At 35.6% G+C, this 16,791-nt stretch overlaps 1 protein-coding gene across 1 annotated transcript; it reads right to left on the reverse strand.

Annotated features, from left to right (window-relative positions):
• Positions 1–6,068: 6,068 nt before the first annotated feature.
• On the reverse strand, positions 6,069–12,436 carry LOC113764739 (activating signal cointegrator 1-like). Its single transcript, XM_027308717.1, has 6 exons — positions 12,083–12,436; positions 8,912–9,055; positions 7,304–7,371; positions 7,128–7,178; positions 6,939–6,998; positions 6,069–6,776 (listed from the first exon to the last, which is right to left on the reverse strand). The coding sequence occupies exons 1-6, from the start codon at positions 12,210–12,212 to the stop codon at positions 6,483–6,485; spliced, it is 747 nt and encodes a 248-aa protein (XP_027164518.1). The 5' UTR covers positions 12,213–12,436; the 3' UTR covers positions 6,069–6,482.
• Positions 12,437–16,791: the final 4,355 nt, after the last annotated feature.

Here is a 16,791-nt window from a genome sequence, read left to right on the forward strand (position 1 = left end):
TTGATTGCCTCTTCTTTCAAGGTATCAATTACAGCCTGAGCTTCCACATATAGTTGTTCAACAGGACTCAATTCGGGGCTGTTAGACAGCAGCCGAGTAGAAGTTGAGGGAGTGGCTAGGACCACGATGCCTAGCAACACCACTAGCAAGGACATCTCAGACATGGGATTTTCGGAGAATCAGCAACAAATTTTTTTTTTATTTTGTCTTTTTTTTTTATTTTTTGGGGCGATGTTGAAAGAATGAGATGGTGAAAGAATGAGGGAAGAAGGGGTGCTTTTATAGTTGAGTATGTTTGTACATTTTGAAACGAGTGTCAGCTAAGCTACTTTGCATTGTTAATGGTGGAAATTGATTTTCTTTCTGCGTATAAATTGTATAACAAGCAACGTATGACATAGAATTAGTGAAGAATTTACTTAATTTATCGTACAGAATTAACCAACCGAGGATTATTTCTCTTGGTGGTGCTTATGAGAGATTATACTGGCTGTTTGTTACTTGTGGTGGTCTGGTTATGGAGATGTTTGCGGTATTGCCTCTATAATATCGAGCGGTCCATTCTTTTCTGTAACAAGTGAATGTCGTGTAACTCAAATTCTGTTGGCACACATCTACACACTACAGACCATCAATAGTGTAGACCAACAGTACTCGAAGAAGTTGTTTATTAGTAGTTAAATTGAAATTAGATCTTTCAGGTTCATCCAACGAATTTGTGTCTATAATGTAAGAGTTACACAGATTTAGAATCAGCAAATGACAATTTTTTTTTCTAGATAAAATTTTAAATTAATCTCTGTTATACTGACAGCGCATAAGCTATTGGATTTGGATGCATGTTACCTCATCTCAATTTAAATTTGAATTTTAAATTTTGTATGTGTAACATCATTCAGACCCGCTAATATATATACTATCAGTGTAACAAAGATTTATTAGACACTAGTGTATGCAGACACCCCTGTTGGGAGACTCACCCACCATAGCAAGGTGCGCGACGCGGGTCGGGTCCGGATTAGTCGAGGCAAAGTTTCGGATACCGGGCGGGCAACCAAAAAAAAAAAAAAAAAAAAAATATATATATATATATATATATAAGTTTTTATTTGTTTGCTTATTTGGGAGCTCAGTGTAATGATAACTTGCTTAAAATTGGTTTAATCATGCAATCCAATGCTTTTAGTATTGGCACGGTGATTCTTTGATCAACATTCACGTTACTTTCAAGGGAATTAGAGAAAGAGAAACCTACCTTTGAATCAGAAGGACAACATTTTTGGTTGGAGGGAGGAAAACTACAACCTCTAGATTAGAAGAGTACCCTCCCGGAGGTTCAAACTCTTAATTTGCAAGGATTACATTTGATGCTCTACCTGGTGGCCATCTCATCTGACGTGAGTTTGTTAACTAAAACACCAATCAACGAGTTCAATTTTTTCATCTTCCTTGATTGAATCATTGTCCAACTTCTTAGCACTCTATGCACTCTCCTAGAGTTTTTGAGATCAAGAAATTCTAGATGAATACATTAACTTTAATTAGATGCTCCATTTCTGTAAGAGAATTGTTAATGAATGGCAAGCTTAACAGTAACAAAATGAAACTGAAAAAAAATCAACATATGACTTGTTTGTTTAATTGGGATTTTTTTTTTTTTGGGGGGAGGGGGCAGTTCTGGACAACTTAGAACGTAGCAAGTTGGTGGTGCTCTTTTGTTTTGAAAACGCAGAAACCACCAATTTGATTGCCGCTGTACTTGTTACCTCTTCTGCGGATAAATTTAGTGTTTTATCTGCATTTATGCTCGTATAAAAATTTGATAAAAGGAAAATAAAAGAACGACACAATCTGGATTTGTTTTACATTAAGCTTTATATAAAGGATAGCTACCAAAACCAAGAGAAGAAACTCTATTAACAAGAATTCTCGGATATGTTTCTATGTTGTTCATACCATATTATCCTCACCAAATTCATTAAAGATACGAAACGAAATGTTGATAGAGTGGTAAGAACCACAACCCTAAGGAATTGGACTAGCAAGGATCGATTTAGCAGACAAAAGGTATTTTCTTAGAATTCTGGGAGTTGTCTGCAGGCTTATAATCAGAAGTTGGTCCGAGCTCTTGAATTGCTTTACCGATGAAAACAAGGGAAAGGGTCCCCTTTGGTAGATGCTTGTTTCATGTGTCTGTACTCATGAAATTAATTGTCAATCCATGTTGCATAAATTACTTGCAAATGCTTATCATATATATAACTGAAACCTACTTGACTAATGAAAACTCCCCTGACCATGTTACATCACCAACTGCAGAAATCAGGAACTATTCTATTGCCTGTCATGTAATTGCCACAAAATTTGAGACTGAAATTCCTGAAACAAATGATTACTCATTTATTTTTTAAAGATGACAATTGCCCACCAAAGGGCAGGCATCTGAATCATGCAATAGACTAATGGAAGCCAAATGAATTTGTGAACCAAACCTCACATATAATTACGTACATTGTCCTCAATAAGTCCAAAAAGGATGGAGAATAATGTAGACAATCAAACTGTTCTGACAATGATATTGTACAGCATCATCCTTAACAAATCCCAAAAAGAGATTAATAAAGAACTAATTATTCTAGCCATATTTGATCATGTAATTAGTGCTGAGGTAAATGGCGTTTGCCTCTTCCTCTTGGTTCTATGCCTCTTTCCTCGATCTTGCATCTCAAACTCATGGAGCTTTATGTCTTCCCCTTTTAAAGATCTGTCTGGGCGTCTGCGGCAATATCTTCTGCAGCAGCCTTTTCGTCTTCCAATCTGTCCGCAGGTGACAGGGAGTAAAAATGATATTTCTCTGCTTCAACATCAATACCCCATTTTTTTTCTGGTTTCAGAGATTCACCATCTTGTTGGTTCTCCACCACTTTCTCCACCTCAACGCTTCCCGAAGCTGCTACGGTGGAATCGCTCAGTGTCTCAGCCAATACTTGTGGGGGACTGTTTTTGTCAAGAGATTCTACTTCGCCATCAATGATGTGGCCATAGTTGTCCAGCTCACCCTCCGTCTGAGCGTCATTGTAAGAAGGTGACAGGGTGAAATCGCCAAAGTCCAATACGTTCTCTTCAATGCCCCATGTTGCTGAAGGTGGGAGGGCATCAAAATACTTGCCCACCTCGGCATCGACATCTGTTGTTGCTGAAGGTGAAAGAGCTTCCTCCACATAACTCCTCACCGCTGCAAGTACAGCACCAGCTTCATCATCCCATTCTTTTGAAGCCAATGGGGAAAGATGGTGCTTGGCCGTTTCTCCATTCAAGGTATCAGCCATTGCCTCAGCTTGCACATATAGCTGTTCCAGAGCTTGAGGATTGAATTCAGGATCAAAAAACAGAGGCCTAGACGTTGAGGGGGTGGCAAGGACCACAACCCCGAGGAACATCACAAGTAAGGAGACATTAGACATGATGGGTTATTCCCTTCTTGAACTCTTGAATCCTTTTTCTTGGTTCACGGAGAGAATTCTTGAATTCAAGATTTTGTTGGTGATGATGAAATGAGATTGGAATGGGGATGATTTTATAGTTGTGTTCTTGTATGCACATTTTCAAGCTAGCTAAGGTTCTTTGAATTGTTTAACGGTGGAGCTTGATTTTCTTTCCGCGTACAGAACAAAATTGCTTAAAACCAAGAAATTCTCTGGCGCTGATGCTGCTTCTAGAGATGATCTTACACTTGCAGGCCCGTTAATGATGGTGCTTCGTCTGTGCTGTTTGTTTTGGTGGTCTAATTGTGGAGACGTTTGCGGAAATGCCTCTGCCAATAGAGTCGGTTCATTCTATTTTTGTAGCAAATCATGTGGTCCATGGATCACATAATAATCTAAGAAGTTGTTGATTAGGTAATTTTTCATAACTAAGATCTTCTAGGATTATGTAAAGAATCTAAATACATCTACTCCAAATTGTATTAAGTTTACTCTTTTTTTTCCCTCGTGTTTGTTCACAATAAATTATCCAATGTAAACGTACTTGTTGTTATTTTTTGTAAATTAACCACTAACATTTGTAAACACAACTGAAGGTGGAAGTAAGTTGCACCCCATTATCATTAAAAAAAAAAAGTCACTGCTGGAATCTTTTTTGGGCACAATGGGCTAGTTCTTATTTGATTGCTTCACTTAATTTTAGATTCTAATTTTTATTGGTTGTGTTTGTCTAATGGGTGTCCAGTTTAAGATGGAGTTCATATACTGATATTTTAAAAGATTAAAGTTAAATAGAAAAAATATATAAATACGTAGTAGGGTAATAATTATTAGTGTGTGCTTTCACATGGTAAGTTTTAGAGTATATTAAGAGTGCCCCAATTTTTTTAAAAAAAAAATCTAATTTTTCAATAATCAATTTTTTTTATGGATTTTTCTAATAGACACCAATTGAGATATATTAATCACGCTCAACCTATCATGTGAATGCACATATTATTCTCGCTTGCATTTTATACGCTTCTACTAATTGCATTTACTTTTCAACGAATACTTGATACTATACTTAAATTATGTCTAATTACATGCATTAACGCTTTTTCAAAATTAACATCGTCTTTTAAAAAATTTAACATTTCTCAAAATTAACTTCATTTTGCCAAAAAAAAAAATTAACACCTAATGTCTCTCCCAAGAATGCTACTAGGCATCCAGACCCTTTTTGATATTCTCATTTTCTTTTGCATCTATATTGAGCTTTTAGCTGCTTTTTTGTGTTCCTCTATAATTACTTTCCCTATTCAAGTTTCATAAAATGTAAAACAAACAAGAACAGGCCAATGTAAAAAAAAAATAAAATTCCACTATAGCCATCACCGGGCTGGTTCTTCCAAATCATCGAGACTCTAGCACCAGGCACGCATGTGTATCACTCCCTTTGATGAATAGCTTATTTTTAAAATTATTATCACTCCATTTGGTGAATAGTTGTCTTTCAAATAAAAGCAGAACAAACTAGAGAAACAATAACAATTAACCAAATACTAAAACGAGCGGATTATGAAAGTACTACGGAATGAAAATGAAAAGAGAACCAATAACCTTTCAAATTGAAAATAAAACACACGACACAAAAGTTACTTTTCCAAAATCTTTTCTTTTGCTTCCAAAAATTTAGTAGCAATTTGGTGCTATATTGTTTTTCTTCTTTTGAACAAAATACAAAAAAAAAAAAAAAAGGAATTTTACCATTGCTACTAAATTCTTTACCTCTTGAACTACAAGTTGATGTCCAAGAAATTAATAACGTGATCCTGTATTCCCAAAACCTTCCTCCATGTATATATATACTCTTCTGAATTGTTTCTGCGGACGTGTAATTATGTAAATTGATTTTATTTCCATGTATGCATTAATTTGGAATATTTAAAATGTAAAGCAAAGCAATTTGTTTAATAAAGCAAGGTTTAAATTACTTACCTTACAAAATCTGGAATCACTTGATTACTTACCATCTCAAAATCTTTAAGAACTTAATTGCCAACTATACATGAGGAAATTTTCAAATTTTCGATTTAGACAGGGCGGTCTCTTTTGATTTTGAACTGATATACCGAAAAACAAACCACCAAGGTTTTTTCCTACAGAATGAAAAGGATTATTTGTCAATTTCAGGGTGAACTTTTTGTCTCGTGAATCCTCTTTTATTTACTCCATACATGGAACAAATCAATTACTTTCACTTTCATACATTAACCAGGCCAAACATGGCCTAAATTTTGGACTTGATTCGCCTGTAATTAATTATTTACTTGACTAAGTTAAGCATTGGAGAGATGATCTTACTTGGATCATTCCATAAGTGTTTGGAGTTCTTACCGGAGTCAAATTAAAAGTACTTGGTCGTTTGGAATATCGGATTATGATCATAGTACATTATATGTTTTTTAACAAAAAAATTGTAGTCCTTGAATTTGTAACATGCAAAATTTGTCTTTCAACTTGAGCGGCGGCATGTTAACAAAACAAAGCAGGGAATCAAATGAACCAACTACACATTCGAACAGAAACGAATTGCATTAATTGGTACGCTAGGAAGTCAGAACAACCCTGAGTTGTACAGCTTATGTAATTTTTTGTACAAAAATTTTTACATTCTCTGTAAACACATTTCCCAATTATCTTTTTACCTCACATGTATCAAATCGCGACAATACATTTTCTGAGAAAAAAAAAACTCCTAAAAATAGCAATCCAAGCCGTCTGATGTAAATCCCATCTACAATCTGTACAAAGAAACCAATATGTTATGGACAAGATTATCTTTACCTGCAGAACTATGCTTACTCCTGACGTTAAAGTCAATCACGAAAGCAAAATGCAAGCGTTAATCTAATACAAATCCTCAAACTCCCGTCCCTTTATTAAGTTCAGATCTGACTGTTGTATGCACATAACCTGTACATCTGATCTCCCAGCTGCATTGGTATTAAGCTTCTAAACCGCTGTTGACTTGTTCCTTGTTCTAGAAGAGATAGGCTCATCACCTGCTCCGACTGCAGCAGGCTCAAAGCTGCCGCTCTTTGAGAATTGTGTAGCAGCTGCACGGGCACCAGCAATTGCTGCAGTAAGACTCTCCGATTTCTCCACTTTAGGCATGCCAGAGCCCTTAAATGTGGAAACAAGTGATCCTGGCTTCAAAGAGAATGGATCTCGCGGATCTGGAAGGGGAAATTTAACTGGCCTTGGCACCCTAACTGGAGAAAGACCTCTAGCAGCAGCTTCATGTATCTTCAGAAAATGTACAAGCGTAAACAAATGCAAATGCAATAATGCATAAAAGAAACTAGTTACATCCATACGCATTGAAGAAAGAAACAGGTGGGTAACTGAATATGTACTCTGTAAGAAATATGGGAATAAACCAAAACATCCAATAGATATGCCATTTACCTTATGCTCCAAATTATAAACTCCTTGGAATCCTCGCATCTCAAAAGGAACTATGAGTTTCTGCACCATGCCAAGATGAGATTATACGTTTGCTAGAGAACAAGCATGCCAAAACCCTGTAATCTTACCAAGAATGAAAATAAAACATTCAAATAAAAAAAAAAAATTAGCTGTATGAACCACACAAACCTGAGGTTGCTCACAAAGCCAACAAAAATCAGTTTGCCCTTCTAGCTGCACCTGTAAAACAAGGATGTATTACCAGGAAAGACACCAGCACAGACTACCAATGGTGAACACCTAGAGGAGCTGCAATGTCGACAATAAACGTGAAGAAAGAGAGACAAGATATCAAAGTGGCTTACCCCTCCAGGAACCTCCTCCCAGCTTGCTAGTTCTTCACGAGTAACGCATCCAACCACCTCAACACAACCTGTGCAATAGTTCACTCTCCAGGTTAGCTGTACTATTATAGTTCCTCATTTTCTTCAACAGGACAAAAAGGTTTCTTCATTTCAGAAGAGCTATAGAAAAGAGTTGTGACAAAAACGAAACTCAATGCCCCACAGTCAAGGAAACCTAAAGAAGACAGTTTCCACCACATAGCAAAAGTCATAGACAACGTCCATAAAGGGTAGAGAAGATCATAGAAAAGCAACTTGGATCTAGTTTGACAAGGGCCTTTTGCAGCCCCTCAGCTCCTCTGTTTCCCCTTTCTCAATGAATAAAACCTATCTATGAGAAGATAAGAAAACACAAAATCACGACATGACCAAACTACAACAGCCTCAGCATTAACCTTATGTCACCCCTTCTTCCACCCAAGACTAATTCTCTTTTTTGCACAATGTGTAGTGGACCATGCATCACAAAAAAGATAACCTAAATACATAGGCATCCACAACTGTACTAGAGATGAGTCATGCTTGAACTACGTAGGTCATGATGAGGGTAAAGGCAAGTTATCAAATCTTGACCGGTACTTCTGTGATCCAAGTTGAATTCCCCAGTCAATATAAAATGTGCAAATACATATATTCAACTGCCTTTAGGCCTTGACCATTAATCTGCAAAATTAGGGCCATTCTCCTGATACTTGACAAGTTATCGTATACAAAGTCATTGAACACAATGGAATGGCAACAAAAATTGCTGACAGGCAACAGGATCTCATCTTAGATATGACTAGGGTTTGCCCTCAAACTGCTAATTAGTAACATAATGCTATTCTTGATACTACGTTTCGAACCAAATCATATCCTAGTCACGGAACATGTCAAAGTGATTGATCTAAAGGCCTCATCCTGTGTTGGCTGAAGTTCATGTAGGACAGAGTACGAGTGCTGATAAGGAACTGAAGTCCAACCAAACTAGCAGAAAGAGGAAAATTTTCTGAAAGGAGATCCTTCACTATTGAGCAAGAGAGCAATACCCATATTAAAGATCCCACTTTAGATCTTATAGTTACCCTTTCCTGCAAATATTTTGAAAAACACATAATGCGCATGGTGGATTCAGATCGAGTGGCTCCCTCAAGTTTCCAAAGTTATCTTTTACTCTATTGACTACAGAAGCCAATATATCCAACATATCCACTAAAGCATAATAAGGTACACCTGTGCATTACTCCTTTCAATTCTAGAACACAAATTGGCACATCCAACAGCATTAATGGCATAACATGGTATACTGCCATGCAGGCATATAGAAATTTGATCAGGCAATACAAAGTTATAAACTGGTGTACAAAGTCAGGGGAGCTGTGGAACACATTACACCAAAAAAAAAAAAGGCATTTTCCCAACCAACACTTGGGCATTTGAAACTTAAAAACGCAGATTTTCAATTTACTAGTTTAAACATATGTAAAAATAATAATAGTAATAGTAATAAATAATAATAATAAATATATAGATAAATAAACAAAAACAAAGAGCAGAAGATTAACATTACTCCAGGAAGTAATTGACAACCTATCAATCTTGAGGTTGGATAATGCTCTGGAAATGTAATATCTGTAATTCCATCCACTGCATATATTTCCCTGTAAAAATCCTCCATTGCTTGGATCGTAGCTGGTTCTGGGATCTTGCTAGCAGCATGAATCCAAAGTCGTCCTGAATAAGAAAAGGGTAAACATATCACAACTATCACTATAGAATCCAATCTCAAATCATGCAAGTTGGAAAACAGGCAATAATTGCCTTTTTGGAACTTTTTAAAGCAACAAGAGTCCAAACTGGCTCTTCCCAATCATGACAGCAAACATGTAGTGAGGATTACATCACAATTGAAAACCACAAAAGTTCAAATTTTTTCTTCTTCAAGACCAAGTCAACAAGATAAGGCAGGCAAATTCCAGGCCAACAACATTGACCAAGGAAACAGCATGTTTTCAGGTTTGAACATTGATATGCTTCAAAATCTGAGGAAATTTTCCAGAATTCCTAGAAGAACCAGTTGATGACAGAAAATTAGCATGGTAGAGAATATCAGGATCCTTCTAAGGTTTCTCGGGTATCATCAGGAACAATGACGCAAGGAAAATACAAATACATTAGAGAAGGCTCAACTGTTTACTTCTTTTTGGAAGGTGTCTTCTCTATTTTTGGATTTGATGTTTGACTTTCAGTAAAAGTTATACATTTGGGAAGCTAGAATCGAGCAAACACTCATCTCCTAAACTGACAGTTGCTTCATTTTAAAGGAACAGTTGATCCAAGCGAGAACTTAAGTCAACCTTTATGTTGGTTTTAGAAATCTATATTAGGGTCAAATAGAAGGACTTTGTACAGAAAAAAAAAAAAAAAAGGAGAAGCACAAGTGAATTGGAGAAGGATGCCCAAGCTTCGACAGCAGCTGTAAATAGAAGGCAGTAAGCTAATGGGCATTGTGACTAGTGCTGTTAACGAGCCGAGTCGAGCTCGAGCATGTGATAATCGAGCTCGACTCGAACCCCTAATCGAGCCAACTCGAGCTCGCTCGATTAGTAATTCGAGCTTCACAAACTATTCGAGATCGACTCGATGTGCTCGGTAGAAAACTCGAGCTCGACCTCGAACTCGAGTTCAAAATCGAGTCGAGCTTATCGAGCTCGAACTCGAGCTTGTCGAGCCTGTAGAATATCAAATACACAATTAAAATGACGCTAATACCCTTACTATTCAAGCAATTTCGAGTTCGAACTCGAGCCTATCGAGCTTGTAGAGTATCAAATACATAATGAAATGACACTAATACCCCTACTATTCGAGCCTATCGAGCTTAAACGAGCCGAGCATAGCTCGGCTCGTCTATTAAACGAGCATCAAGTTAAACTCGAGCTCGGCTCGTTTCTCTCAATAAACGAGCCGAGTCGAGCCCTTATCGAGCCGGGTCGAGCTCGGCTCGCGAGCTGCCCGGTTCGATTAACAGCTCTAATTGTGACAAGATAGTCCGGCTGTCACAGAACTAGTATAGTCTCTACTCATATTTGGCAAATCTCAGTAGACGATAGGTGTTATAACAATAAGTACCAGGTTAAACTCTGCAATAGTCACATGTAGAATGCTACTCTGAGAACAACTATAATGAATCTTGTTTTGTATTTAATTTTACCCCACTCCCTTTCCCAATCCAAGAATTTCCTGAAAGTTGTCTGCCACCTAAAAAGACTTGGAAAAGAGAGAAACTCAGAACCTATATCTCCCCAGAAAAGAAAATGCAGTTCCATTCAAAGTTAAAATCAAATAGGAAGCATACTTTAATAGCTGACATTAAATGCAAGATTGGTAATCCAACAGATTCTTTTGCAACTCCTTCACCAATAATGTCTATATCAGCTTTTTGTCCAATTCGAGGTATTAGAGGTAAAAAGAACTGCCTTCTAAAGAATAAACGACCATGCACTCATTCAGTCGTAAAATAAACACTCAGCTCTTGGTGCCAACACCGATGTCTAAAATAGCTTTAACTAACATCATCTGCCGGCTCCCAATCAGCAATCCCCACTTCAGCACATGTATCAATCAGAACTGCAACGTGTGGCAGAAGTACAGCAGGATATACAAATTTTTAACCACAGCTAAAACAGTAAAAAAGTCCAAAGGTAGAAATTCGGATCACAATGAATCCAAAACCTATTTCCAATAAGTATTCCACCCAAAATTTGGCTAACATTTCCATTACTGGGCCATAAAGCATACATCTGTTTCCTTCCCCTATTCCTCTTTTTACAATAAAAACCTAAACTTGGAATAAAATTTCTAACAATGCAAGCTAAAAAATCACCTCCAACATCATTTTCGCTCTTATAAAGGGTCTAATATGAAGATGGAACAGAATAAAAACCAGAATCACAATCAAAAAGAGAGAATGGTCCCAAATTCATTGCCCCCCAAAAAAAAACACTTACATGGCAAGTGATAAAACAGACAAAATAGAGATTATCGAAGTAAAATAAAAAGTGAAACATCGGCTTCGCAGCTCAGAATCACAATCAAAAAGAGAGAATGGTGCCAAATTCATTGCCCCAAAACAAAAAAACACTTACATGGCAGGTGATAAAACAGACAAAATAGAGATTATCAAAGTAAAATAAAAAGTGAAACATGGGCTTCGCAGCTCAGAGAAAAAAGAAGCTACCCCGAATAGGGGCAGGCCAAGATCTTCCTTCAACACGTTTGTTCACAAGGGTTTGATGGGTACTAGAGGCAGAAATGATATCAAACCCTTGTGAACAAACCATCGTTTGTTCACAAGGGTTTGATGGGTACTAGAGGCAGAAATGATATCAAACCCTTGTGAACAAAAATGGTTTGTTCACAAGGGTTTGATGGGCACAAGGGTTTGATATCATTTCTGCCTCTGATTCTTTCCCCTATTCCTCTTTTTACAATAAAAACCTAAACTTGGAATAAAATTTCTAACAATGCAAGCTAAAAAATCACCTCCAACATCATTTAAGCTCCTATAAAGGGTCTAATATGAAGATGGAACAAACTAAAAACTAGAATCACAATCAAAAAGAGAGAATGGTCACAAATTCATTGCCCCAAAAAAAAAAGCACTTACATGGCAAGTGATAAAACAGACAAAATAGAGATTATCAAAGTAAAATAAAAAGTGAAACATGGGCTTTGCAGCTCAAAGAAAAAAGAAGCTACCTCGAATAGGGGCAGGCCAAGATCTTCCTTCAACACGTTTGATGCCATAAACAAGCAAAGAAGCCCATGGCTGATGCATTGTCAGACATGGGTTTCTATAGTTGATATCATTTCTGCCTCTAGTGCCCATCAAACCCTTGTGAACACTGATTGATCCTAACGTCAGCCTGAGGAAATTAATATAGATTTCGTTTTCTTGGTTGGCGCTAAAGCATAGATTTTTTCAGTCCGCAAAAAGGAATCTTTGGTTTGGATTAGTGGGCATTGGGTAAAAAAAATTCTTCACCTACATGAACTATCCGGATGATGTCCGGAGTACAAGGATTTGGGAAATTTATTTAGAAATTTTGAGACACGGGTAATAGGTAATTCTGAGAGCTCTAAATAAATAGTCTAATTAGGTTGCTATCCAATCTCTCCTTTTTTTTCTTTTTTTTTTGGTAGTGTAAGCAGAAGGATTCGAATCCGAGACCTCTTGCTTACACTCCTTCCCCCATACCCATCCAACCCATCCCTCTTGCTTACAAGGATTTGAAAAATTTATTTAGAAATTTTGAGACACGGGTAATAGGTAATTGTGAGAGTTCTAAATAAATAGTCTGATTAAGATTGCTATCCAATCTCTCCTTTTTTTTTTGTAGTGTAAATAGGAGGATTCAAACCCGAGACCTCTTGCTTACACTCCCTCCTCCCGTACCATCTAACCCATCCCTCCCCTTAGGGTTGCTATCCAATCAAGTTAAACTTAGGCAAAAATATTTGAATTCGAGCTCGAGTTCATCAAGTTCATTAAAACTCAAGTGAAAAAATTTGAGCTTGAACTCGTTGAATTTTTCAAAAGTTAAGTTTGAGCTCTAACTCAAGCTTATTTTACTTTACTTGAACTCAACCAAATCGAGTTCAATTGAATTTTTGAGTTCGATTTTTTAGTAAATTTCATAATCTTATAATAAATAATTTTTAATTATGTTATAAATACACTATTCAATAAGACTCAATAAGTACTTGAATTTAATTTTTTCTACTCGAATTTGATTCGATTACTTTATCAAGTAGATCAAACTCGATTCAAACTTGATCAATGCTAAATTCGAATCCAGCCTTTGATTGAGTTACTTGTGAACAATGTTTTGAAATCCGAACTGTTAATTGACACAAAGAGGTGTTCAAGTCACAGTTCAACTAGTCGGACCAAATCGACTCTAATTCAATGAAGTTTTTTTTAAAATAAATTATATAAGTATATGTGCACATAATAAGACATCCAATAGACTAATTTAAGACTTTATCCAACAAAAAGTTTAATATTTTCAAAGAAGTTGGACTTTATAAATAAATTTTTTAAATAATAAGTTCAAACAAATAAATTCCATTATGAGAGAGGGTTGAATTAGGTGGTACGGGGGAGGGAGTGTAAGTGAGAGCTTCTAGGTTTGAGATCTCCCACTTACAAAAGAAAAACAAGAATTATTAAAAAAAGATTTACTCTTTATTAAAAAAAATAAATTCTATCTCAAATGTTTCTACCAAAAATTAATCTTAAATCCTACCCAAAAATACCACAATATTTTTGAAATTAAACAAAATTCATGTCTTTAGGAAACAGATATTGTGAGTTTAAACTTTAAACCATTTCTTTGGAAATTAAAGATTGCAACTTTTTTTTTTTAAAAAAAAAGAGAAATTTGAAGCCTTAAGGAAGTCAGGAACTAGAAGGTAGACATGAAAATTTGATAAGAGGTAAAAGATGAGAAGAAAGTGAATTGGTGTGGCACTTAGTGATTAGTCTTTAGGGTTAAAAAGAATATATTCTCTTTTTTTTTCAGTTTAATATACAAAAACAAAAAAAATTTGCTCGTTCAATAGTTCATTCCGGTTTGAACGATTTGCACGGTTCAAATGATTCTCACTTGTACTTAAGTCTAATCAAATCCAAAGTATGAATTAGCCTAGAACCATGCCTAGTTCATGGTCGGACTAATTACCGGTCGGTCCAATCTAGGTTTCAAAACAATACTCGTGAGCCCAAATCGAATAACTTGATTAATTTATAACTTAAATTAGGATGGAGGAGGAGAAATCCATCTCTGTATAGGATAAAGTTAACTACTAGTCTAGTACACACGTCCCGAGATTTTAGGGCAAATACAAAAAAATTGAACAAAGAAACATGATGCCTTACAAAGAAAAGGCTGAACTAAAAATATACTGCATTTACTAAATTCGTTTTTCGTTCTTTAAGAATAATTTTTAAATATATCACTCTCTAGAAACTTTGTTTAATAAGTTTCATTATTTGAAATTTTTTTCCAAGAAGAGACTCCAACCTTACACTTTTAATCCTTTCTTTGGAATTCCTTTCCATTTCCTTAGGATTTTCCTTTGTTAACCAAACAGGAAAAAGCATTAGGGTTTCCAAAGGAATTCACTTTGCATTTTTCACTTTCCTTTCGTCGGGCAACCAAACACGGCCTAAGGGAAGAGGGAATACTTCCACCTGGTTAAACCCAACATAGATAGTCACGTCAGATTCCATATTCCAACATGGACTATGACAAAAGAGATTCTTGGACCGTAAGGAGTGGACTTCTCGCTTAAAATCTAACAGCCCATAAGAATCTTTTCTTCTGTCCATTTGGACACACATGTAGATTCGGAGTTGTCGACAACACCGTAGTGTAGTGACTAAAATTAAGGTTCAAAAAATTAAAAGGTATGAATTCTAATTTCTCGATTCCCTCTTCGATTCTTAAGTTCCACACCCCTTTTTATTTAAAAAAAAAAATACAAAAAAGAGTAAAAGAAAAAAAAGGTAAATTCAGAGTAAGAGTTTAAAATTTCATTTTGTACCAATATAAATACGATAAATCATATGAACATTTTAATTTTGCTTTTTTTAAGTATGGAAGTTTGGATTTTGTGCATATTGCACATTTTTCGTACTATTATTTATTGTGAGTAAATGCTTTATCATTAAGCCCTCGCGAGTAGTTCGACTGGTTCCATAATCTGGTAGTTACTAGTAGATCCCGTGATCGACTCGCGTGTGCTATCTAACTGTGTATCCTTGAAACAAAACATTACACAATTTTAGGAGATCAGTCTGGTCGAAAGATTGGAATACTCCTAAGTAAATAAATAAAAAAAAGCTTTATCACTACCTCATATCCATACTTGGCGTGTTCACCTCAGCCCAAGATGCGCGAAGAATTAACGCTTTATTATAACAACAAATTCTAGGAATTTGATCATGTTAGTTTGGTGACATCTGGAAGCAAACTTTCGCGAGCTTGATCATGCGAGCAAATTCTCAATTCGGTCTGATTCATGCCTATTTGGAATCCTTTTAAACAAAGGTTAAAGAAAATATATCCACACCAGTGCCTACCATAATTGCCAACATCAATCTCAACAATACAAAAATGAAAGAGAAAAAGAAAAAGAAAAATCCCATTGTTATTCGAAGAAGAAAATACCAGTAGCAGTCAAGTAACTAAAGAAAGGATACATTACTAATAAATTGCCTATGGTATTGCATATTGCTATATAATCCTTTTGACGTTTTAAAATATTTATGTTAGCCCCTTTAGTTTTATGTAAAGTACCTGAACGCACTTCAAAATGTGTGATGAGATTGTAATATCACTTGGTACACCTGAATTCGATACTAAATGGTGACTCTTATTTTTTTTTAAAAATCCCTTTTAAACTATTATTTTGGACCTAAACCGTTGCATATTTTAAGTCTCATTTTAGACCCTTTTTTTTTATTTATTCTATCTCTAAAATAAAAAAAAATACATTTTTTCGATGGGATAAAATCCAAATCCAACAGTATCCACTTAACCCTCCAAGTTTTGTATGACTATCCACTTAAAAAAAAAAGTCCTTAATAGTTTTGCATATATCAAGGATGTGCGAAGGATTGGCTTTCCAACCCTCTGCATGCATAAGTAGGTGGCTAGTTACTGAGTACTTGCTTGAAGAGAGTTGAATTGTAGGGTATTTGTTACCAACTCCTTTTATAAATTAATTATTTGAGAAAACAAAGAATGGTACATACCAATTTCATCTTGCGATCCACAAAGAATCTTCTTAAAGCAAACAAACCCCTCGCCTACAAATAATCATCTAAAACAATACATTTTCATCAGAATTCATTGCCCAATCTCTAATACGACTCAAATAAAAAATTTTAAAATTCAAAGACTCATTTCACAGAATGCATTCTCTAATAAAAGATAATGAACAATATAGTAAAAAGCTCAATATTCTTGATTGAATATTTCTGAGCCAAGTATGAAATTTTAACATTAGTTATAATTAATTCAATAAGATAGAATTTTACATATAGAAAAAAAAAGTGATAAACTATCAGACATTTTCATATGTTCTAGATTAATTAAATTCTGTATTGAATAAATCTTGTAAAAGTTATAACCTTCCGCAATTATCTTACAATTTGCTCACTGGAATTGCTTAATTGTCTCTAAAAGATGGTAGGGGACATACATGTCACATTACTTGTATCTATGCTCGTATTTTGCTGGTACCTGAACCTCATCTGATCCAGTTGAAAAAAAAAAAAAGGATCGAGGAACCTAATTTTTAGAGCGAGTTGGAGCACGTATCACAGGTAGCACAGGCTTTCTGCACACCACTATCATCATCCACAAAATCTACTTGTAATTTTATACAAAGTACACAGA

The sequence above is a fragment of the Coffea eugenioides genome, chromosome 3 (genome assembly GCF_003713205.1).
Source record: "Coffea eugenioides isolate CCC68of chromosome 3, Ceug_1.0, whole genome shotgun sequence".
Classification (NCBI taxonomy): domain Eukaryota; kingdom Viridiplantae; phylum Streptophyta; class Magnoliopsida; order Gentianales; family Rubiaceae; genus Coffea; species Coffea eugenioides.

Coding starts and splice junctions, on each gene's coding strand:
- LOC113764739 (XM_027308717.1), bottom strand. CDS start 12,212: ATGGGCACTAGAGGCAGAAATGATATCAACTATAGAAACCCATGTCTG. Junction 6,999..7,127: donor GGCTTTGTGAGCAACCTCAG/GTTTGTGTGGTT, acceptor GGCATGGTGCAG/AAACTCATAGTTCCTTTTGA. Junction 6,777..6,938: donor TTTATAATTTGGAGCATAAG/GTAAATGGCATA, acceptor CATTTTCTGAAG/ATACATGAAGCTGCTGCTAG.